This window comes from Peromyscus leucopus, chromosome 3, assembly GCF_004664715.2.
Source record: "Peromyscus leucopus breed LL Stock chromosome 3, UCI_PerLeu_2.1, whole genome shotgun sequence".
NCBI lineage: Eukaryota > Metazoa > Chordata > Mammalia > Rodentia > Cricetidae > Peromyscus > Peromyscus leucopus.
The window spans coordinates 4,632,708-4,658,229 of record NC_051065.1 but is presented as its reverse complement, the minus strand read 5'-3'; the positions used below and the strand labels follow the sequence as shown (position 1 = coordinate 4,658,229).

Here is a 25,522-nt window from a genome sequence, read left to right as displayed (position 1 = left end):
GTCTTTCACTGAATTGAGTCTCATCCCATATTCTTTATAAGAGTGGGTTACAAGGAGAAGGAAAAGCCCTCACCCAGTGATAATGGTTTAAAACATATACTGTCAATTCTAAAGATATCTGGTCAAAGGTTTCATGCAATGGAAGCTTTATCTAGTGGACAGTGTCTTCTCCCTTTCTCTCTTTCTTTCTTTCATTCTTCTTCTTCTTTTTTTTTTTTTTTTTTTTGAGGGAGAGGGTCTCGCCATATAGCTTAGACTGGCCTTGAACTTGATCCCCCTGCTTTGGCCTTGTGAGTGTAGGAATTACAGGTGTGTACCATCACACCCAGTTCAGCAATCACTCTCATCTGCTCTTTGACTTAAATTATTCTTGGGACATTTAAGTAGGAACAAATCGAGTCTTTAAATGAGTTAGGAGCAGCTACTGTACTCTTGCACCAGAACATTTTGGCAATGATGGGGCAGTCCGGATAAAAACATCCTGAACACTTACATCTCTCCCTTTCTTATTCAGGAGTCCAGAGACAAGAGACTGTAAGAACAAAACTAATTTTATTTTGAAATCATATTTCGTTGTATTACTTTCATGTTTTGCTTTTTATAATAGCACAAATAGGTGACTAAACCTATTTATACAGTAAAGGCTAGTTTGGACCAAAATGTTTAATTTATTTATTTATTTTAACTAGGAAGAATTCTTTTCATGCAATGTCTTTAGAAATGAATCCTCTATAAAACTGTTTGGATGAGTATAACTGATTAGCTATCATTTAGAGAATTACATTTAATTTTATAACACATCACAACAATGTTTTTTTTAAAAAAATCTCATAAAGATGAAACTCCTCAACAATTAAGTATTTAATCAGTTTATAACACAAGAGAATGCTTAATCTGCATGATTTGCCAATTAGACACTGCACCCTGGTGTGCCTTCAGCAACATGAAAACTCAAACGAGATTGTTTTAAGGGGATTCCAGTTGGGCAAGCCCAACAAATGTACAAAGTTTAGAGAACTGGATAGTGTTGGTGTCCTGGAAAATAAGATGTGCTTTGGTGAGTCTTTCTGTCTCAACTTTAAGTTCATGGATTTTAGGAAACTATTGCAGAGAGTACCCTAGTGGCTTTTGCTGGGGGATATCAGTCTTCACTTCCGACCTGTCACTTTTCAGCTGAGAGAACCAATACACTCCAGGAAATGTCCCCAGGCTCTCTCATGACACAGAGACACCTGTGGCTGTGTTCTAGGCCCTGAGGCCTGGGAAAGTAAGTAGACAGTCTACCTAAGAGGAACCATAGGCAGCAATAAAAGGGAATTGTGGGTCTGTAGAGATGTGTGTGCATGCGTGCACTCAGGCACGCCACAGCCAACCTGAGGAGGTCAAGTATAGCTTGTAGAAGTTGGTTCTCTCCATCCGTGGCTCCCAGGAATTGAATTCTGGTGGTTGTGCTTGGAGGCAGGCACCTCTACCCACTGAGGCACCTTCCTGACCCACAGCTATTCTTTAATACAGACTTTCTTTTCTACTGATCCACTGAACTTGATATTGCTTTTCAGCTAGGACACTTTGCTTTCATCTGATTAACACAAAAGAATGAAAAATTGTTACCCTGTTGTGCAAGACTCCTGATGCAACCAACCCAGTGATTTCTACCACCATTGCTAAATTAAAAACACAATCATTGGATTAAAAATCTGGGTTTCAGAAAGGATTTGAAATTCTAGATGAAGATTTTCAATCTGTCTCTACTAACTAAACTGAATATTATACAGATGTTTGAAAAATCACCTATCCAATTAATGGCAGAAAGAAAGCTTGAAGAGAGGAGGGATGTGTGTGTGTGTGTGTGTGTGTGTGTGTGTGTGTGTGTCTGTCTGTCTGTCCGGTGAGCATGTCATGTCCGTTCCACGGACTGAATCTGGCCTGTTACACTTGCTTTGACCAACCGAGCCATCTTGCCAGCCCTCCACCTTAGTTTTTGAGAGTTTTTTTTTTACTGAGCCTCGAGTTCCCTGATTTAGCTAGCTGGCGATCTGGCTGGCCAACGAGCCCCACAGAGACTGTCCCATTGCCTGCACCTCTAGCACTGGGATCAGAGGCGATCACCATAGTGCTGAGATCCGAACTCCGGAACTCATGCTTGCAGAGCCCTTTACCAGCTTCACTGCTTCCCCAGCCCTTGATCAGAGACGCGTGTTAAACTCATGTTGTTTGTCAGCAGCACAGTCCGGCCGTTTATTTATACTCGGTAGAAGCTAGTCCTGTCCTAAGCACAAAGTGCTCCCTAAGGACTTACAGGATAAAAAGATCAGCATGATAGCTGTACTAATGGTTTTTGACCTTTAGAGGGTACTTAGGATTTTGATACTTCAAGATTTAATATAAAAATATAAATTGGCAATACTTATGTCTTTAGGACTAATACAGATTTAAACCATTTCCATTTTTCATGTATTTTTTTTAAATTTTTTGAGACAGGGTTTTTATGTGTAACAGCTCTGGCTGTCCTGGAACTTACTCTGTAGACCAGACTGGCCTTGAACTCACAGAGATCTGCCTGCCTCTGTTGAGCAAGTACTGGGATTAAAGGTATGTGCCACTACCTCCTGGCCCACTTCATACGTTGAGGTCAAGAAACAAAATCCCTTCTCTATGCATGTTGGAACAAGACTAGCAGGATGGACAGGCCGCAAGTTCCACTCAACACGGTATGAGGCCATGTCAGAAGAGTGGGGAGTGCTGCTGTTCTCACTGCTAGATGTCCCAAACAGTGGGCACAAACCTAGGGCAATGGTCATCCTTGCACCTCTGTCAGTGGTACCACTGTTTAAACTGAGCTCGTGGGTATTTCATCATAAAATTAGGAGCAACTGAGATGCTTAACTGACGAAAATGTATTAGAGGCCAAGGATATCTCAAGAAGTGTGGCACGATTCATAAATACTTTGCTAGCCCTTCCCATGGTTAGGGGATCATCTGCAAAGAAGAGTATATAGAATAACACATGGGGTCTTTTTTTAAAGGGTCAGAGACACTTTACAATGAATGTGTGTCTTGCAGACTAATAGTTTGTATATAAAATAGTGTCAGCATATTTCTAAACTAAGTGAATTTTATGTGGGTAAAAAGCCTATTATTCTTTAAGTTAATCCCTTATATTGTATGATCAGAAATGGAGCCACTGGCATCTTACCAAATTGGATAAAAACAACTCCAAGTTAACACATCATAATGTGTGTGTGTGTTGATCTGCATCTGAACTGAGGAGGCTCCGTTTACTCACTTGGATAGGAAGTAGTCTAATTGGAAGAGTGAAAGTTTACCACTATGCCAGAGTACTATTGTTCTCTTCAATCTTTTATCTGTAATAGGCTATGGCTGCTAACAGTGCATTTAGGGTCATTATTTTCAACTGTTTCTTGACACCTAACAATATTATTTTAGGCTCCAGCCAAGTAGATTTCCAATAATTATATAATGTCTCTCAGTAATGATCTGTTGCTTAAGCTACACATTCTCCTTTACCTTTCAACACACACTTGATAACCTCTCATTTACTAACTGTAATTGAGGCAAATTCAGCCTTAGCTAATTAGGGGCTCTGAGTACCCCTCATATATGCTATTCTTGATGACATACCAATAGAGTCAGGGTTCATTTTCATTTTTAATTAAAGTAACAAATATGTGCAACTTTAAAAAAAGGATGTTTGAGAACATCACAATTATATTACAAATAACAAGTCCAAAGCTCTACTGGGGATGAACAAAAATGGGAAGAACTTCTTGACTAAAACACAATGTTTTGGAAGCAAACCTACCACCAAGCCAGATGCTTAGGTGTTGGAAAGAAAGAACACCTAACAGGACAATTACATGAATGTACTATGTGAATGCTAGCCTCCTTGGATCTGCTTTAGTTAGCTCTAGAAATTATTGCACACTCTTCAGAAGCTCAGCAAATGAAGAGGAGCTAAAGTGGAGAATATCTTTGAGGTGAAAAAAAAAATTCTACCTTTGCCTACTATCTGGCATAACAATGGTTTAGCTTTGCAACAAGTAGGTCACCAAGACAAGACTGTTGAAAACCTTCAGAAAACAACCCTCCCTTCCAACAATAACTATCCAGAAGGGACTATTTGCATGATGGCTCTACCTTATTTTCTCCATCAAATATATATGTGCTCTAGCTAGGAAGAAACGTAACAGAAGTAACATCAACTCATCGTTCTTTTTCTGTTCAACATTTTTGAAAATCACCACATAAGCAAAAAAGTAAGAGAACTTGGAAATGAAACATATGCCCGTCAATTCAGAGCAATTCCAAATGGAAGCAGAAGTTGCTAATATGGTTTCAGTAGTTTGTAAAAGAGCCAGCTGGATAGATGATAATTTTTCTACCCCTGCAGGGCATCAAAGCTTTTAGGAAATCATTCTTTTCACGCATATTAACACGTAGCTTATTAAAACAGATGATACTTTTATTGTAAAATGGCCTGGAAACATAAAGTCAGGAAGATGAGGTTCACTTCGACCACCCTGTCGCACAGACAGCATCAACTGACATGACAGACCATGCCGAAGAGGATGACGGAGGGGGACCCTCTGTAACTGCCACAGCGGAAGTGTCACCACGGAGCCCGTGAACTGCTGTTATGAAAACATTTGTAGTAACTTGCATAATTAAATGAAACTGCCAGAAAAGCATTTGTAAAATGCAGAGAAGATGCTCGTAAATACACTTAAAAAAAAAAACAAAAAAAAACAACCTAGATTCAGAATCAGCACTGGGGCAAGTTGTGCAGTTATGACAGCAGAATGATACCATTTTCTTTGACCTGAGCGGTCATAGGTCCAAGTAAATAACAACACTCTTATTTGAGTACCTTCTTAGTTCCTTTAGAGAAACATGGTCAAGTATCTAAAACTAAGCCCCAGGCCTACTTGTTATGCTTAAATGAAGACCTTAGCATGGACAAAAATCATCACATATTTTTCATACACATCAATATTTTAAATCACGATAAATGTTCAATGTCCTGTGGCAGCTACTTACATCAAACAACTTTTCTATATACATTTCTTCATTGACTTTTTCTCGAAGAATATCCTGGTTCTGCCGAACAAACATAATGTAGGTGTCTGCCAGATCCATTCCTGGTTTCTGTTGTAAGGGAAAAGCATGGGGAATTAAAAAAAATGTCAGTTCTCATTTCTGAAGCTTCCATTTAATAATATTTTGGAAAATGATTTTAATAGCTGTTGAAATTGTTCACCCCTCTGAAATACGCTTATACCAAATCAACAATGACTAGCATATGTAAACATTTATCACTGATCTTTACTACTTAAGGTCACATCCACTATTGTTAAGATTAGGAATACGTGGTTGTAAACCTATGTTTATCTTTTAAAAATATTTATTTTTAATTATTTGTATGAGTGTGTCTGTATGTGGGTATGTGTAAGTAGCCATACACATACATAGCACTAGAAGTACTGAATTATCCTGCCGCTGAAGATTACAAGCAATTGTGAGCTGCCCAATAGGGATGTTGGCAACCAAACTGAGGTCCTCTGAAGGGTAGCATGCAACTCGTAACTGCTGAGCCATCTCTCCAGCTTCCCATACATGTCTTTTTTTTTTTTTTTTTTTTTTTTTTTAAAATGAGTATCTTGAAAAGTCAATGTGCCAAGAAGTATAAAAGAGGACATTAAAAGAAAATTTCTCAATGGAAATTCTATGTTCTAATTGTAAGTTATACAACTGACTTTTCATCGCCTGCGTATTGCTCATCAATAGCATGAAAACCATTAACTGTTCTTGATTTGCCTCTTTAGAGTACTGTGAGTATTCAAGGAATACAAAACCAGTGTTCTTATTAAGATTAGTAAAATACTAGGAAACTTGAGAAAACATTTAATACGAACTGAAACAGAATATTTTTTGATTGTCTATTGCTTCTACTCATCATTTACCAATACTGTCTTACGGATTTATTATATTACAGAAGTGCAGTGAGATCATCAATCAACTCATTTCTTACGTATGGCCAAAGAGAACCAGCTAACTTGCTAAGTTATCTAGCACTTGGTATTTTCTCCTGTTAGAAGAGGCAGGGTAGTTAGAGAATTATTCCTCCTTGCTTTAGACTAGTGGTTCTCAACCTTCCTAATACTGTGAACCTTTATTACAGTTCCTCATGTTGTGGTGACCCCAACCATAAATTATTTCATTGCTACTTCATAGCTGTAATTTTACTACTGTTATGAATCTTAATGTTAATATCTGATAAATGACCCCATAGGGGGTCACGACCCATAGGTTGAGAACCACTGCTATAGATTTTTTTTATTTTTTTTTAAAGAAGAAAAATCAGTATGAGGGTCAAAAGTCTTCATGGCTGCCAAAGTGATTTCCTTCTCAACTTATCATCAGCTCTTTCTCAAGTTTCATATGCTAGGCTGACTGATGGAAAACATTATTTACATTACTTACATCTGGGGTTGACTCATAACCTGTATTGAGTTATTTGATTAGAGTATAACATTAGTAAGAACATAACAGTAGAACTGATAGCCAAGTAAGATAGTTAAGCTTACACCATCTCATGGACCTAGAATGTGCTTACAGCCTTTACTAATAGACTGATTTGCCAAAGTGAGCACTGAAAGAAAATCAGATCAAAGAGGACATGATCTATTTAACTATTACTACCTCTGCAAAAGCAGCACAGGTATGGGGCTGACTGACGATGGCAACATGGTGGAGCATCTTCTTGTGAGGGACAGAGAGTCTTTGCCACTTTATGTTCTTTTTGAGGAGGGTGGACTGGTATTTCATTTGCCATAATGAAAGCCTATTTCCAAACCATTGCATTCAGAGGTACCAGGGTATTTTATTTCAGTGAGAAACATCAAGATTTTTTGTTAGATACTTGTTTTTCTGTGCAGTAAAAAGAACTGCATTTTTTTGGAGACAGGGTGTCCTGTGGCTTAGGTGTCCTTGAACTTGCAATGTAGATGAAGATGACTTTTGACTCTGACCCTCTTTGCCTTCATTTTTCAAGTGCTTGGATTACCATTATTCACCACTACGCCATTTTATAAGGTGTTGGGAATAGAATACATGGTTTTGGGCATGCCAGGCAAGTATCTATTAACTGGGCTATACCTCCAGCCTTGATAACTTAGATTCACCTTAAAGTATAGACAACAAAAACTCAGGTATTTTTATAACACAACCCTGATGCAACTAAATTATGTTAAAATATAAAATAACTATTTATACAAATGTTCTCACAAGTGTGTCCTTTAAGAGCAGCCATATGTAATAGAGACTATCCATCACCAACCTAGTGGAGGCGATGATCAAATTCATTCCTTGTTTTGCTGCAGAATTCTCATAGCCAGTGCTTGAAAGTTTAAGTAACCACAAGGATAATGAACAAAAATCAAAGTTGCTTTTGGTTTTGGGAAGTGAAGTTTATACATCAGTTTTTCAAGTGAAGAGGTAGAGTCATTTGTACAAAGATCACCAGTCCTGATTCTACAGAGGCAAATGGCCCATAGGGTAAGTACTCTTCTCTGTGCCTCTCAAACTTTGTCAAAACACTGAAAATGAGAACATTCAGAAAGCATGATGCCCTGGAATGAAAATGACATGAGGCCAATTGTCTGTACTCACTACTGAGGTAGCTCAGCACCTGAGTTTCACGCAGGTGCCTGCAAATAAGAAGCTATGACACCCATAATAGCAGGGCATCGAGCGCAGTCTGGCTACACCGGAGCTGAGAGGGAGGCTTGTCTTCCCATCATTTCTCCCTACCCAAACCAAACTATGCTTAGAAGTTTAATCCAATCAATCACTTCCCCCAACAGAGTCAGTGGGACCAGCAGCGAGCAGTGGCTGGCTCCTGTCTGTCTTTCATAGACACTCCAGCCTTCTCGATCACTTCCAAGCTAACAACATTGTCCAGCAATTGTTTACCTTTCACCCTCTGAAACCCACAAACACTTTGCAGCTGAAACAGAAAAGAAAACTAAATCCCAGTTCCCCACTGGCAGACTCCAGCTCAAAGCTGACCACTGGAGCGAGTTCCGCAACTTTCTAAGTGTGTGAGGGACAGCTCATTCGAGTTTGCACTTTCAAAATCGCATTTTCTTCTGGCAAACTATGATGTTCTCGCTCGGAAAATAAAGCCTGGACTTCTTAACATTCCTCATTAGCATTATTCCTTCCTTTATCTTGGCGCTGTTTACCTATTCTTGAAACTGTGACATATGGGAATTTCACACCTAGTGAATATATTTTCATGCAGTTTGTGGCATGAGACTATAATCATTAAAAGAATATACACAAGTAAGAATAACTGCAACACCTGGTGACATGTTCCAATTAGAGTTATAGTTCTTTAAAACACTTTATCCTTCATTTGGTGCACGAAAGGGTAATTATCTCTGATAAATTGCTGAAAAAGATGCAATTTTCCTTTTAAGTAGTTTCTGCCTTCAGTACAAATGTGTTTGGATAGAAGACATTATCATTGGCTCGGTGCTCCTTTGTGCCAAGGCTCTTGTTATGTGGCAGTGGAATTTACACCTTTGAAAAGCCACCAATTCTAGTTGCAACGTTAACTGTTACCGTATGATGCTAGCTAAGCACACTGATGTTAGCTTCCCGTGTACGTTTTTGGAGAGGAGAGGAAACGGATGCTGCCCCGGGGAGGTGGAGGCGGCCTCAAACTCTGGTAAAAGCAGCTCTGCCTTCCACTTCCACCAGAAGAGCACTCTGGGAAACTTCAATAACGATGGGCTTCTGTGTCTTCTCATCAAGAACAGAGTACCCTACAGAGCCATGTTTAGAAATCTTTTCTGTATCGGTAATTAAATTATAGCCTCCTTAATGAATGTGAGAAAATAACAATTAAAAACCACACGGCAAGCACTCTATTAAATGCAATTTAGGAATGTAAATTTTTTTCCCTATTTTCAATATAAACCTTCACTTCCCTACATGAACTTTTTCAGCTTGCTTATGAGGCTAGTTCTCGCCAAACATAAAGAATTCTTAAATTTCTTTTAATCTCTAACCAGGAAAGGAAAATTTTGGCCAACAAAACTATAGTAAAGGGACATGAAGATATATAAAAAAAAAAAGTTCCCCCAATGAACATAAAGAAGTCAGTAGCCATGGAAGGAAATGAAGGATTTTCAGGTGGGTTCTTCTGACATTGGTTGTAGAAGTAACTGAATACATCAGGTAATGAAAAAGTAAGAGTGCAGACTCTGGCATAGCTTTTTTTTTCCTCCCAAGCATTAATTACTAGTTAACCCAGCAAGATGAACATACCACTTAAAAAGAGAGAAAAAAATTCCTTGCTAATTATATGCTGCAGACGCTCTAACTTCCTGCTGGTCTACCTAATCACACAGGTGTGAGTTTTCGCTTCCCCATTCATGGGGAGGTAGGTATGACACGACAGTCAGTTTTCACAGTGACAGATTTAGATACAGAAGAAGCTGCTTAACCTTCCACTGGAGGTTAACAATACCCTACACAAACACTGTCATGGAGTCTGTTTAACAAGGAGACACATGTTTAAATATACCATTCCTGTCTCAAAGATTAACTAGAAGCTACAGTGTAATTGACTTAATTTAAAAGTGCACTTCTTAGTTTCTAAAAAAGAAAAAAAAAAGAAATAAGAAAGGAAAAGAAAACTTGCGTGGGAGAAACAACCAAGTGTGAAACTGTGCTACCCTCTAGTCTTGTGCTTGATGGCTTGTATGGTTTGAAAATGAAATGCCCACATTTGGTCGTACATTACCACTGACGATGTGAAAGGCATGAGATAAGAAGATGGCTTTGGAATCTGAAAGTGTGGCAGGAACTCAGGAACCTTTCGTAGCCTAGCTCTGGCATGCAAGGCTCAACAATGACTCAGAAACTGATTAATTAGGGAACACATAATTGTCTTGGTGACTGTTAAAAAACAGCATGCTTTTTCACTGTCTACTGTATATATTTCATTATTTTGGCATTTACACATTATTTACACATTAGACAATAATGATTAGTATTCCCATGGTGATATTGTAAAAAAAAAAAAAAAAAAAAAAAAAAAAAAAACAAAAAACAAACACCTGATTTACTTCATTACTTTTTTTTTTGGTTTTTCGAGACAGGGTTTCTCTGTGTAGCTTTGTGCCTTTCCTGAAGCTCACTTTGTAGCCCAGGCTGGCCTCCAACTCACAGAGATCAGCCTGGCTCTGCTTCCCAAGTGCTGGGATTAAAGGCATGCGCCACCTCTGCCCAGCATTACTTTTTTTAAATGAAGTATCATAACTATATTGCACCTATGTAGAGAGTCAACAGGAAATAGAGCCAAAACTATCACCCTAGATTGATGCCAACTTAAATATGTTATGTTTATCTCTCTGTGGAGAGAGGACTAGCTTATGGAAAGGGGCAGAAGGAAGGAATTTAAATAACAATTTACAAGGATTTTTTAAAAGACCTTAAAACAGATTTCTATTTTTTTAAATAGTGAGACAAATGTCACCTATTAATTAACATATATGAGGCCCTAAGTTAGGTCTCCAGCACATGCACACACACACACACAGAACACATGAGTGGAAAAATCTGAATTAAAGATGGCACAGCCTTTAAAAATTATCTTCCAGACTTGAAGCGTATAAGAACAATGTTTTAAGTATGTGCATACCAATCAGTCTTGGACTTTCAACGTAGAGTGCTCTTTTACTGGAAAGTTTATACTCTGAGTAGGTGGCTTTTGTATGCTTTCCTAGTAGTCAATAAAAGTCAGAGTCCTCCCACAAAGTCCGGGAACAGCAGACACTGGAATGTGCTACGTCTAAAGCCCTGTACTGTAACTAGTTACACTGCTTTCACTCAGATGGAAGCTCTGTAGTATTTCTTTTAAGGAGAGACACAGTTTATATTGCAACATGTCTAGAAATGTGTGTGTGCCAACACTTTTGGTTTATTACTGGAGAAAATCTTTCCAAGAACAAAGTTACTTAAACATTAAAAGGAGTACTGGGGGAGAGGCCCCATGAGTGTTTCCCCTTCAGTGTCAGCATGTCTATTGGTATGGTCCTTGTTTGGGTCTTATTTAGGCAGCCATGTTGATGAGTCAAAGAACTACACACAACCAAGGAATGCTGATTGCAGGAGAAACAGTCTTCCTCTGGGAAGAGCCCAGCAATTGACTGTCCAGTACTAAGGGGTCAGCCCTGAAATGCCATAAAAGTGACATATGGTCTGAGCAGGTTGTGTTTATATACTTAGTACACACACACACACACACACACACACACACACAGAGTAATATATATGTTATGTTGATATATATCTACACAGACAACTAGCAATATATGCATATATACTGACATATATATGTCGATATATACCTACACACACACACACACACACACACACACAAACACACACACACATAAAAAATGAGGTCAAGAGTTTGGGGGGGGGAGGGGTACATAGGAGGAGTTGGAGGGAGAAAAAGGAAGGAGGAAAATAATATAATTATATTTTAATTTCAAAGAATAACAGTGTATTAAAAGCCAAATAACTGAAAATGAAAAAAATAAAAATGAATAATAAATGATACTCAAGGAAAGGAGGAAGAATAAGCTTTTCCACTGAGATTTTATGGATTGCTATACCTTTTCCACTAAGGCTGAGCATCTGGAATATCTCCTGCTACTTCTGATCTGTGATAAGCATCACTCCCACTTCCTCTGGAGGGCCAGGTGTGGATATAGTAGCCTTTAACCAGGAATGCGCTAATGTGTGTATCAGATGGAAGCTCCACACTGTTACATTCATGCAGACTGCTACATTCATGCTGACTGCTACTTTCATGCTGACCGCTATTGATACAAGGTGACACCTCTCTGTTCATGACCTCTCCTAACTTTCCCCCTTGTATCTGCAGATGTTACAGTATCAATTATTAAAATTACATGAGGATTTGAGGAAGTCAAGCTAAGAATCTGTGTGTACTACATCATGTTTAGTTTTTGAGGCTTAGAAGGACTGGGATTAATTTAGTTAACTGAGAAAAGGAGGCCTGAAAGTGCTGGAGTGCTGCTGGCCGGGGACAGGCCCCTGACTGGTTGAGCTTATAAAAGAAAGAAGAGCTAAAGGGGGCGGGGAGGGGGGGATAAAACCAAACAAAGCAAAGCAAAAGCAACAGTAAGGTGGTGAGGACGAGGGAAGACAAGCTTTCTGTGAGAGGCGCATAACTCCTGCTTCATGTCCTGGTGAGCATACAGATCCTTCCAGGGAAGCGTGTTCCTCCAGTCCTGCTTGGCTTTCCCTCTGATGTTGGCCCTGAATGTTAGGGTGACCTTATCTAAATAATAAACAATATCAGAGGCATATATGTTAAAGGAGAAGGAGTAAAATGTCAGTGCCACTGAACTGCTGTTGTAACTTCAGACGCCATTACTGACTTGTGCAAATTGCTTATTATCCCAAAATAAAAGATAATGAAAATATCCCATTGTCAAACACAATCGTGTTTTCTTTCCAAAAATGGAATCAGAACCTGCAGGGGAAAACCTGGGGGCTGGCAGCAACATCAGCCCCCGATGTATATTTATGTATATGTGTGTATGCATATATTTGTGGATATTATATGATAGCCTCTAGTATGTCCCTTCTTAGGAATTATCTGCCTGTCTCTCTTTGAGTCAGAGTGAGTCACTGCCACTCTACATGGGTTTTTCATGTGGGCTCTGGCAAGAAAACTCAGGAATTCATACTTGCATGGCAAGGAGTTTACAAAGTTCTTACCCCTGCCTCTGACCTCAGATATTTCAAAGATGCCTTATATCACAAAGCATACTAATAAATACTTGGCTCTTCAGAATAACCCTGCAATGCTAGTATCCTTAATTTGAAGGAAAGAAGATGGAAGCCACGAGTGAGTCAGCTGACAGTGGACTGAGGAGGGACCTGAACCTGGATACTGGACTTGATGTCATGTGTGCAATACAGAGCTAATCTTCAGCCACATTTGGGGAGCTTTAAGGTGAGTATAAGGATAGAGAGTTTAAAAGGATTGCTACTGAAGTAAACACTGATACTGAACTGGCCATCTTGTCTCTTAGGTTAGGTTCCTTTCAAGATAAACACCACATGCCTCTCCCTCCCCCACTTTCATCCCCACAAGCTACTATTTCTAAGTTCCTTGGATGCAACCCTTAACTATCCTGGCAGCTTTCTACAGGAGAAGTTAAAAGGATGTGCTGTTTTTAAATGCTTTATGTGATTTGTTCACAGCAATACAGACACAATCAATAAATGCTGATTTTATAGAATGTAGTCATTAGATTTTATTTGATAATCAATGGTCATGCATGATAATAACTAGCATTTACTGAGTACTAACTGCACTCTAGGGAGCCTGGAAAGCACTTACGCACAATAAACCTATAAGAGATATAATTATATTTTCATTTAATAGACAAAGAAATTGGTACCCAAGGTCATACTGATATTATAAGCAAAGTGATGGAGGGGGAATTTCAAGCCCAGGCATCCTGGCCTCCTAAAGAACCATACTACCTGTTTTTTTTTTTTTTTTTTTTTTTAAACCAAATACCCCGCATTATTGTCTCAAGTGATACTTTACAAAGGTTTTTGTTCATTTGTCTTAACTTTGTGTGTATGATGTGTGTTCCTGAGTATGAGTGGAGCCTGTGTGAGAGAACAATGGTGGGATCTGGTCTTCATCTTCTGCCTTCTTTGAGGCAGGCTCTCTCTTGGTGCTCACTCCTGCGTATGCCAGGCCAGCTGGCCCATATTCTCCTGGGGTTTCTCATCTCCCTGTCTCCCATCTCACTGGAAGAATGCTGAAATTTCAGACACAAGTCATCATGCCAGGCTTTATGCAGGTTCTGGGGATCTGAACTGAACCCAAGTCTCCACACTTGAGAAATAAGTGCACTTACCTACAGAGCCATCTCCCCAGCATCCCATTCCATTTTATTTTTTTTAATTACATCGTAGTTTTTTTAAATTTTGTGTACATACATGTGTGGGGTGTGTGCATGCATGTGTAGGGGTCAGAGAACAACTTTGGGGAGTCGGTTCTCTCCTACCATCTGGGTTCTGAGGATTGAACTCAGGTCATCAGGCTTGGTACCAGCTGCCTTTAGTCACCAAGTCACCTTGTTACCCTCCCTCCTTTTCAGAACACACAGTGCTTTTAGCTACATCTTACCTGTGCCACTGATTGGCATACTTTGTATTTTTAAATATTTTATTTTTATCTTTGTGTGTGCATGTGTGTGCATGTGAGTGCAGAAGCCATTGGGGGACAGAGGTGTTAGATTCCCTGGAGCTGGGGTTATAGGCAGTTGGGAGTGACCTGACAAGTATGCTGGGAAGTGATCCTGGATCCTCTACAGAAGTAATGCATGCTCTCAATTGCTACAGCATCCCTCCTACCCTAGATGGGCAATTTTCAAAACTTGTTAATTTTAGAACATATATTAGTTCACTCAGTGTTACCAAGCTTTTGGTTTGGGCCTAGTACTCCTGTTTATAAAGCCATTGTGAACTGTCTCCTCTTGGTCCTGCACTTAACATGCTGGCTGTCCCTCTCACATCTGTAGTCCTTTCTTCTATGTGTTGTTGTGACAGAGTCACCATACCCAGGTCTTGTTTTTTTTTTTTTTCTTGTTTGTTTGTTTGCTTATTTATTTTGGGTTTTTTGTTTGTTTTATTAAGCCAATTGGGTATGGTGCTACATGCCTGTAATCCTAGAACTTGGAAGGTGGAGGTATGAAGATCACAATTTTAAAGTCATCTTCAAATATAATGACTTCCAGACCAGCCTGGTCTACGTGAGACCCAGTCTAACAACCCCTCCAAATTTCAAATCATCTGAAATCTTCACCAACATGAACACTGTAAAGCTCTCTGATGGGATGGTGAGCTGCATCTACTAAAACTGTGCTCATAAATTCTATACTTAAGTTGCTTGATTTGAATAATCTCTCTTTCTCCTCCTCTTCACCCACTTCTTTTGTCCAGGGTTTCACTCTGTAGCCTTGGCTGGCTGACCTGGAACTTGCCTAGACTAGACTTGCTTGAGTTCACAGAGATCTGATCCACCGGTCTCTACCTGAGTGCTGGGATTAAAGGCATGCACTGCCATGTCTGGCCAAGCAATTTCTTACTAGCTTTTACTCATCCTCAATGGTGGGGTAATTTCAAGTGAGCAGCTCTTGGGAACATGAATATCCCTACCCCTTTTAGAATATAAATATTTAATTTCATAGGTAATTTTTAATTTTATACTGGATCAGTAGTTTTATTGATTTGTTTTCAAAACAATTTTCAACAAGTGATAGTGTTGTGAGATGGTATTATTCCTTTCCCAGACTGTTCTTTCCTAGTACCTGTCTCATCCCATAGGGGATATCTTGGGATCTGCTTTCTCTTGGAAGGACTTAAACAGGTATTCAGAATTCAAAGAGTAGAAGCTTGTCATAGGACTAATGCAAGTCACATAACTCCTTTGCCCATTTTATAGAAGACTAAACTGAGGTCACCTAAGTAAAAGCCCCAGGCCATACAGTTAATCCAATTGTCCAAGGCCATATAAAATGAATGAAAACTCAGCCATTACTAAATCCTAGGCCAGTGAACCTCTGTGTGAAAAGAATTAGTTAATATTAATTAATTGTGTGTGTGTGTGTGTGTGTGTGTGTGTGTGTGTGTGTGCATCTTTGTGTGTAGGTCAGAGAACAACTTGAGGGGGTCAGTTCTTCCCTTCTACCATGTAGTTTAGTGATTGGATTCAGGATTTTAGGGTTAGTGGCAAGTGCTTTACCCATGGAGCCATCTCTCCAGCCCCCTTCTCAATTTTTTAAAGTTCAACTTATCAATTCTTTTCATAGAGTACTTTTTTTGGTGCTGTATCTAAATGCTCATCATTAAACCTAAGGCCCTCTATATTTTCCTTTAGAAGATGTATTCTTTTGTACTTTGCATATGGTTTTATGATGTCTTAATTTTTATAAATATAGAGCCAGTACCCTCCTTTATCTATGAATTTTCCTTAAAAGCCCAGTTCAGACAGATATACATGGGGAACATTAACATAAACAATAATAACAATTAGCAAGACCTATTCATAGTTTTAAAGTAAATAGGCATTAGCAACAGAACCACAAGGTCCAGATCTGAGAGGAAAACTCATACACTGGTAATCTGCACTGGCCAGGACACTTCTACGGGACAGATAACTCTGCTCCAGATGATAACTTGATTGAGTTGTGGCCATGGCACTTGCAATGCATCTAAGCAGTGACAAGTATGATGAAGAGCCTGGGAATGGCCACCACAGCGTTGTTCATGTTGGCATGTCTATATACTATTTCACTCCCAGACTCTCAGCTGCTGGAGGTATGGGATGCACAGTTTCATTAAGAATGCCACATAGTCTGGAACACATTAAACACAGGTTCAGTGAAGACTTAAGAGTGTCTAATCTAAAGAATAAGAGTTGTTCTGTTATGACACGCCTTTGAATAGCCCTACAGCTCTTGGGGAGATGAACCATGATAAAGATCATCATATATTTGAAGGATTACCCTGCTGAAGAAAGAACCTGGATTAGTTAGGCAGAACTTACAGATGTGCAGGAGGTCAGTTTATCATACTGAAGAGCAGGTTGTCTAATGGCCAGTTTACGATCAATGAAATAAGTAAACAGAGCTCAAAGCATCTTGAAGAAGGACATCAAAGGATGATCTTTCTGCACTGAGGAGAGTGGATGAAGCACTTTCTGCTTCTCTCAACTAACATTTTATGGCATATATAAGATCTAGTTCATAGTCAAATCGAGAGCTTCAAAAGCTCCAGAGACATAAGTAATTATGATACCCTATTCTATTTAAATTCAAGATAAAACCTATCCTAAGATATATAAGTGGTCCAAGGAAGTAACATGTACATGATAGCTTGTCTTTCTGAAGACATAAAATATAAAAACCATGCCCTCAGTTCTCCCATTCTGTCCCCCACTCATGTATTTAAACCCATTTATTTCCCAGCACTGACTCTAAGTACAAGACAGACGGGGTACAGAGAGTTCTTCAGGGGTCATTCTTTAAGTAAAATGTTCCAAAGAAACCCCGATGAACGGCAGAAACACCCAGGGCCTTTTAATTTATGATGTCCTCTTTTTTTTTTTTTTTAAGAATTTTTTTAAAAAGATTTATTTACTTATTATGTGTAGTGTTCTGCCTGCATGTATGCCTGCAGGCCAGAAGAGGGCACCAGATCTCATTACAGATGGTTGTGAGCCACCATGTGGTTGCTGGGAATTGAACTCTGGACCTCTGGAAGAACAGCCAGTGCTCTTAACCACTGAGCCATCTCTCCACCCCTTATAATGTCCTCTTAAGGCTACTGTATCAGTCACACTGGTGAGAAAAAGCAGGTAAGCATTCGAAAAATAAGAACGACCTGCAACTGTTTCTCAAGGATTCTCAGCAGTCACACTGCTCACATTCACAATGCCACAGAGCTGATGCTCAAACACAAAGAGGTGAGTTACAGTCCAGCAACCTGTTGTGTTTAAGGGTATTCACCATGCTCTAATTGTGTGGAAATTGATAACATATGCTCAAGTACATAATTAGATCAGTTTAGGCTTTGATCATCTATAAACCACATATTTGAATGCGATACTAATAGAATTTAAAGCCCAAATTAATTCAGTACAGCTTCAAACTATTGTACTAAATTGGTTTATGCATTTATCTTATTCCATGATTTCCATTCTTGGTATCTTAATTTTTGAACAAATTTATAGGTCATGTATTATTTCCAAAGAAGTCTTTGAAAAACAAAATGTTTAAACAAGTGACTATTGATTTGCCACCTTTATTTATAAATTGGGTTCATTGGCTTAACTGGTGAACCTTAATTGCCATTTTAATTCTTACTAGAAATTTGTTAGAGCCTTCATATCATGAGTAAGAAGAGTACTGTTTTATATAGTGTTAGGCATTTTCTGTTCTACCCTGGAGGGCTGTGAGCTCCCTTTGGAACTCTAATGTCATGTTTCCAGGATGTACTAACTTTCTGACAGCTCCCAAGTTACAGGAGAAAAAGTAAAATATGCTGAAATGATGTTGCCAAGCTTTACTATGAGGGTTAGTGTTTGGTTAAGGAAAGGAAACTACTCCCCAAGGGATGGTACTGGTTTAAAGAATTAAAGTCAACCAGCAATGAATCATAATTATAAGGGGCTGGGGAAAGAAGGAAGGGATGGAAGGATGGATGGATGGAAAGAGAGAGGTGCTGTGGATATCATTCTATATAAATAAAACACTGATGGCCACTGACCAGGCAGGAAGTAGGTGGGACAAGGAGAGAGGAGAATTCTGGGAAGGCTGAGGGGAGAGACACTGCAGCCACCGCGAGGAGAAGCAGCTTGTGAAGACGCCGGTAAACCACCAGCCACGTGGCAAGGTATAGATTTATAAAAATGGGTTAATTTAAGATAAAAGAACAGTTAGCAAGAAGCCTGCCATGGCCATACAGTTTATAAGTGATATAAGCGTCTGAGTGATTATTTTATACGTGGATTGTGGGACTGCGGGGCTTGGGGAACCTGGAGAGAAGCCCTCCAGCAACAAATGGCGCCCAACGGCTCGAGTTTCCACCTTAAACTTGAGAATATTTAATAACCAATTCTAAACAGAGCCAAAACCAGGTTCCTGCTTCTTGTCTCATACGGCAGCTAGACGCCGCAAAACGCAGGTTTGAACACTGGCGGGTTCCTGGCGTGTGCGTTTGACCGGCAGTATGGCGGAAATGAGGCGTCTGCCAGGGGCACATTAAGCTGTGTGGTAGATTTAGTCTTTACTAGTTAAAAAAAAAAAAAAAAAAAAAAAAAAAAAAAGGTTTCTGGGCTACACGCTGCTTTGATAAAAGCTTAGACCCACTATTTCTGAGACTTAATGACTCACAGAACTGGCAGAAAACGTACAGCCGCCGTGTTGGGAAGCTGAAATGGGCGGAGCCAGCAGCCACAGCGCCGTTTCAGGCTTAAAATACTACAGTTTAAAGCAATAGATTCACATTATGTAGGCTTAAAAGAGACAAAAAAAGATAAATTAAGATAAATAAGCCATGTAAAGATGGCTACCACACAGAGAATCTGGATTATGTTGTCTTTGATATTTGTAACTGAAGAAAAACATTTGATTGCAAAAGCTGTTGAGTTATGCCAAAATGTATATTTTAAAGGTACCTTGACTTCAAAATTTGGATTTAAGGATATGTTGCTTTGGAAAAGAGGTTCTGCTTTTGTTTCCACAGAAAGCCAGAGGCTGTGGATTTGTTCCAGATTAAGATACATCAGGTTTCACCAGCCAAGACCCCCTGAAAGGTCTCCGATGACACCATGGCCCAGATGATCCAACATCCAGAGCGGTTTCAAGGCAACTGATTCACACAATACAGCCTCACGGACTACCCCATAGGCCTAAAATTTTCTTTGCGTCCCCATAAGATACAGCGCCCCCCTCCAGCAGGAAGTAGTAAGAGATGCTACGCCCAAATTCCCAAATATACCAAGCTGGCTTTAGAGGTGGAATTGGCTCACTCCCCCTCTAAACCCAGACATATTACTTTAAAAAAAAAATGGTTAAGAGATTCTTGTGTCCCAAATCAGAAGAGCCCTCTGGTGTGGGACAGAGAAAAACCAATATTTTTATTTAAAACAGGTTGATTATAAATGTGATCTCTTTCTAAAAAAGAAAAAGGGGATATGATTAGATATATAGGAGGATATGGAGATGATAAGATAAAAGGGTAGATTAATGAACCTACTTTTAAAGAAAAACTTGTTTAAAATGTTTTACATTGGTATAGATTTTAGTTTATGTTTAAAATGTTTTACATTGGTATAAATTTTAGTTTATTGATACAAACTTGAAGTTAATTTTGTTATACTGTATATATATATTTCTATTCTTGTTTGAGGTATTATGTTTATGTAACTCATTTAAAATTGTAATGGATAATTTTTTTTTTTTTTTTTTTTTTTTTTTTTTTTTTTTTTTTTTTTTTTTTGGTTTTTCGAGACAGGGTTTCTCTGTGTAGCTTTGCGCCTTTCCTGGAACTCACTTGGTAGCCCAGGTTGGCCTCGAACTCACAGAGATCCGCCTGGCTCTGCCTCCCGAGTGCTGGGATTAAAGGCGTGCGCCACCACCGCCCGGCTTGTAATGGATAATTAAAAAATAGATTAATAATTAGTCATCTATGATAATCATATCTGTAGCCATGTTAGTTAAGTCTTCTAGGTATACATAGATATATTTCAGATAGATAGGTAATCTTCAAACACTTCATAGACCTAGAGAATATGGCATTTAAATAACTTAAAATTCTGTTGACGTGAGACACAATTGCTCCTGGCTGCACCAATTGATCCCGAGAGAATGTTGGGCTTCTAAGACATTTCCATTTGGAAGTTTGTCTTTTTGGCACAAAATGGCCTACTGGGCAAAGAACTGCCCTTGCCTTGATGGCTGACAGTACAAATATAATGCTGTACTTGCTGGACAAGCGGGACACAAGGAAAGCGACCACTGTACTCTGCCAAGACAGGGTAAGATGGTCTCTCAGAATTCCTGCTTCTGAAAATGGTCTGTCAGATACTCTAGGCCTGTAGCCAATTTAAATGCACCAACAATGCTGAGAAACATTGGGTGACTGTCCAGGCTGCCAGCTGTCTTGGTCTACTTTTGCAAGATTCCCGAAAGTTGCTTGCATCCATCTACCATTTCTCAGGTACCATTATGTTCCTTCTCAGGTCTTTGATGTGGTTGAAAACTAGATAGTTGTAATTTCCTCAGTTATGATAAAAGATAATTTAGATATAAAACCTTAAACTCACAAATATAAGATAGATAGGACATCTTCTTTAGTATTGTAACTGTAATTCGTGCTCGATAATTGCTTTGTTATATGTAATTTTACCATGTTAAAGTTAAAACCTTACTTTTTAAAAAAAGAAGAAAAGGGGAAGTGCTGTGGATATCATTCTATATAAATAAAACACTGATGGCCACTGACCAGGCAGGAAGTAGGTGGGACAAGGAGAGAGGAGAATTCTGGGAAGGCTGAGGGGAGAGACACTGCAGCCACCGCGAGGAGAAGCAGCTTGTGAAGACGCCGGTAAACCACCAGCCACGTGGCAAGGTATAGATTTATAAAAATGGGTTAATTTAAGATAAAAGAACAGTTAGCAAGAAGCCTGCCATGGCCATACAGTTTATAAGTGATATAAGCGTCTGAGTGATTATTTTATACGTGGATTGTGGGACTGCGGGGCTTGGGGAACCTGGAGAGAAGCCCTCCAGCAACAGAGAGGGAGAGAAGGAACACATATTAAAAATACTTACAGGGACGTCAACATATTTTGCAGCTGCTTTCACCTTAAAAGGGAAAGAAAAAGAGAACCATGAGAATTCTTAGCTGATACATAAGTACTGTGGTAACTGTTACAAGACAACACAAGAGAACTCATTGAGATACTCACAGTGAATGACAGAATGGATGAAAAGAAAGTGCCTTCATCATACCTAGACAGCTTGGACAGCACCCCTTCCAACACCGAAACAAACTGTAACAGAGTTCATGGTGAGTGGTGAGTGGTGAGAATGCTTCTGTGCATACAGTACAACTTTTTCTAAGACAAAAAAAAATCTCACAACAAATAAACTGACAGCTGAGTTCAGGCAAACTTGTAATGTTTGTTCTATTATTCTGAACACAAGCACCAAGATCCTTTCCCATTGCCGAGAACAGAACGACACATTACTTTCTAAAAATAAAAAAAAGTGTGGAGTAGAACAGTACATTTGGCCTGGGATAGCTATGAATGTACTCAAATTATAAACTTACTGAAAACATTACATTGCTTCTTTTTTGTGTGACTGAGCCATTCCTGATGATCAGTTTTGTAGATGTCAATCTCACAGTATCACTTTCTCTCTCTCCATTTCCCCTCTGATATCTTTAACAAGCATTTACCAGACAGTTCTAATTGGGACAGCCAAAGAACACACACACACACACACACACACACACACACACACACACACACACACACACACACATTTTTGCAACCCATGGATTGTGAGTTGGACACCTCCGCATGTGGCTCAAGAAAGTCCTTCATTCAGATTCAGTGTGGCCCAGAGAAACCAAAAGGCTGAATACCCCTGATTTAAACCATTAATAAGTAAGACTCACTTTCAACTTTAATATAGACATTTATAAACAATGATAACCTAAACTTAACTATCTATCATGTATGACTTGCCTAGAGATCAATTTTTTCTACATATGAAGAAGGGACTAACCACATGCAGACTGGGTAGGAGAAGACAGGTGCGGCATTCAGGGCTTTTACAATACTGGGAGAAATCTGACATTCTTTAATAAGCATTTATCAAACAGTCCTAATTGTGACACTCAAGGATCATCTCTGCTTCCTGAGGATCAGTACAATGCAGACATCATTTGCTCTACACATGTGGGGGTTGGAGCAGGGAGGAGTGGAATTCAAATTACTTCAGAAGTGTTTTACATATAGAAAACTTTTCTTTTTCCTCTCCTCTTCCTACCCCCCTCCCTTGCTGTGAGATGCTCTGTATGTCCTGAATGTGTTGCTCTGATTGGTTAATAAATAAAGTGCCGATTGGGCAGTGGCGAGGTAGGAAGTATAGGCGGGACAAAGAGAGAGGAGAATTCTGGGAACAGGAGGGCTGAGGGGGAGATGCCAGCCTGCCATCCAGGGAGGAGCATGTAAAGGCAGTAACGGGTAAGGCCACGGAACATGTGGTGACTTACAGATTAATAGAAATGGGTGAATTTAAGATATAAGAACTGGACAGCAAGGAGCCTGCCATGGCCATACAGTTTATAAGTGATATAAGCATCTGAGTGATTATTTATAAGTGGGCTTCAGGACTGTGGGGGCTTGGCGGGACTGGGAGAGAAACTCTCCAGCTGCATTCCCTCCCTCTCCACTTCTCTGTTTTTGTGACAGGGTGTTATGTGTCCCATTCTGGCCTTGGACTCCCCATGTAGTCAAGAACGACTCTGAACTTCTGATACACCGACTTTCACCATTGAGTGTGGGAGTACAGGCATGCATCACCATGCCCACTTTATTTGATGCTGAGGACCAAAATCCAGACTTCGTGTGTGCTAGGTAAGCAAGCATTCTACCAATCTAGGCTACATTCCTAGCCTGCTTGCCACCCTCTCATACATACATACATACACATACATACATACATACATATACACACACACACACACACACACACACACAAATTTTTGACTGCTATTTATTTTGAGATGGGTGTGGGGGCCTGTTCTCGGGTTCCTCGTGGCTTTACCCAGCAGGTCCCAATAGAGGATGATCAGGACCACGGGCCTGAGTGCAGGTGTCTGAGGTGGTCTGCACTTGGCAGTGCTGGGGGAGGAGGTCTTTTGCTCCACCCCTTGGCGTCTCTATAAAAACCCTGGGCCAGAGACAGTCAGGGCCCGTTGGAATAGGTTCCAGGCCCTCTCGAGGCTATCCTTTATTTTCTATCTGTTTATCTCCACAAGATTCTCTGCTATAAATCCTTCTATCTAATATTTCCTGCTGATCGCACTCAAGAACACTCTGGGAAGCTGTGGGGGTGGTGGGTAAACGCCCCACAGATGGGGTCTCACTATGTAGCCCTCACTGGCTTGGAACTCACTATGTAGATCAGGCTAGCCTCAAGCTCATAGAGATCCAGCTGTCTCTGCCTCGAAAGTGCTGGGATTAAAAGCATGTCACTATACCAGCCCTAAAACTATACATACATATACATATGTATGTATTATTTTTATTTGTATGTAAATAAATACATTATTTATTGGGGTGTGTGTGTGTGTGTGTGTGTGTGTGCGTGTCACGGTATGTCCATGGATGTCAGAGAACAATTATTTCTCTCCATTTATCACATGGGTCCCATTCAGGAATCCAATTCAGGTCATCAGACTTGGCTGCAAGCACCCTAACTTGCTAAGCTATCTCACTGGTCAATTTTATATTTCTATAATATGAAAAAAGTATTTAGAAATATAAAATCAGAAACTCTTATTTTATTGAGTGAAAACATATATCTGACATGAGGACCAGTGGACAAATAAAATAATAATAATGACATATTACCCTGCTTCTTTCTTCTGTATATCTAAAATAATATGTGCTATCGACAAATTACACACTCCCAAAGGGAAAATCCTGACAAGGTTTTTTAAATACGAAAAGGGAAATTAACGAAGGCTGGTTTTTGTTCACATAGCAGCTTCTTCGACAAAGTGATAATAGTTCTAGGGACATGGCTTATTAGTCTCTGGTGGCCATAGAACTCACTGTGAGCACAGGAGATGATCTTCTCTCTATGGTTGATCAATTACTGCAAAATAGTTTATGCAAAAGAAACAGAAACTTCCCTATAGGCTTCTTCACCACATCATTTGCGACATGATGTAAGAACACAGAAACACAAATCATGCAAACTGCAGACCAAAGTTGCATTTCTCGAGAATTACATTCCGTTGGGTAGCTATCTTCAGGGTTCTAAACAGTGAAAACCACAAAATTAACAATTTGCTCAATAACCTACTACTTTCTTCCTACCCATTAAGCTTTCTTACCAGGCACAACTGACTGCCTAGCTCAACTTAATGTGGTTTGCCAAGACCCAGAAGATCAATTCTCCAGGGCTCTGTCAGACCAGGGGAAGGGAATTCCAGACTTAATGGCCCTCTGTGGAAAATGCCTCATCTCTTATAGCTCAAATCTTGAGAGCAAGTGTGTGCCAGGTGATCTTATTTGCTATGAGAGACGACTACTATGGTTCCCTGACAACCTGAGGCGTCAAAGGCACAGCTCATGTTTAGTCACTCTGCTAACACAGGTGAATAGTGCTAAGGGCAGGGTAAAGTAGAGGCAAAAATCCTCTGGGCAGATGTAGAAGATAAGGAGTCAGGTTGGTGCTCTGCTGCTCTCTGGATATTGGGTCACTTTGCTTCTCTTGCCTCATGGGGGGAAGATGAAGCTACTCAGCTCACCTGACTTGGATAGCAGGAAGAACTCTGGAGGTCATTACTATGAAAAGATTGAAAATAGCAAATACTAAAGAAATAGAAAGAAGGAGCATGTCTGGTGTGATTAGTTATAGTCGTGATTTTTCTGAATATCTAAATATGTTAAGTCACAAGTTAAGGAGGACAGTTCAGTGACAAGGAGTGATAATGAGTTTGGCTCACAGACAGCAGGTCTGAGTCAGTGCGATCGATGGAGGCGTCTAGAGGTGGGTAGAGTTGAGGCTGTCCGACCACTTCAACCCTGCCTGCTTTGAGCACACTTGGTGGATAGCATGGG

The 25,522-nt window shown here is 39.7% G+C and overlaps 1 protein-coding gene across 13 annotated transcripts in view; it reads right to left on the bottom strand.

Moving 5' to 3' along the window:
• Cadps2 (calcium dependent secretion activator 2) overlaps positions 1 to 25,522 on the bottom strand; it is a 552,385-nt gene that overhangs the window by 20,223 nt on the left and 506,640 nt on the right. For all 13 annotated transcript variants that reach the window (XM_037203488.1, XM_037203487.1, XM_037203485.1 and 10 more), the window contains 3 exons: positions 21,626 to 21,709; positions 21,489 to 21,521; positions 5,059 to 5,166 (listed from right to left, as the gene is read on the bottom strand). In XM_037203488.1, the coding sequence (XP_037059383.1) occupies positions 5,059 to 5,166; positions 21,489 to 21,521; positions 21,626 to 21,709 (225 nt within the window). The remainder of the gene's footprint in view (positions 1 to 5,058; positions 5,167 to 21,488; positions 21,522 to 21,625; positions 21,710 to 25,522) is intronic.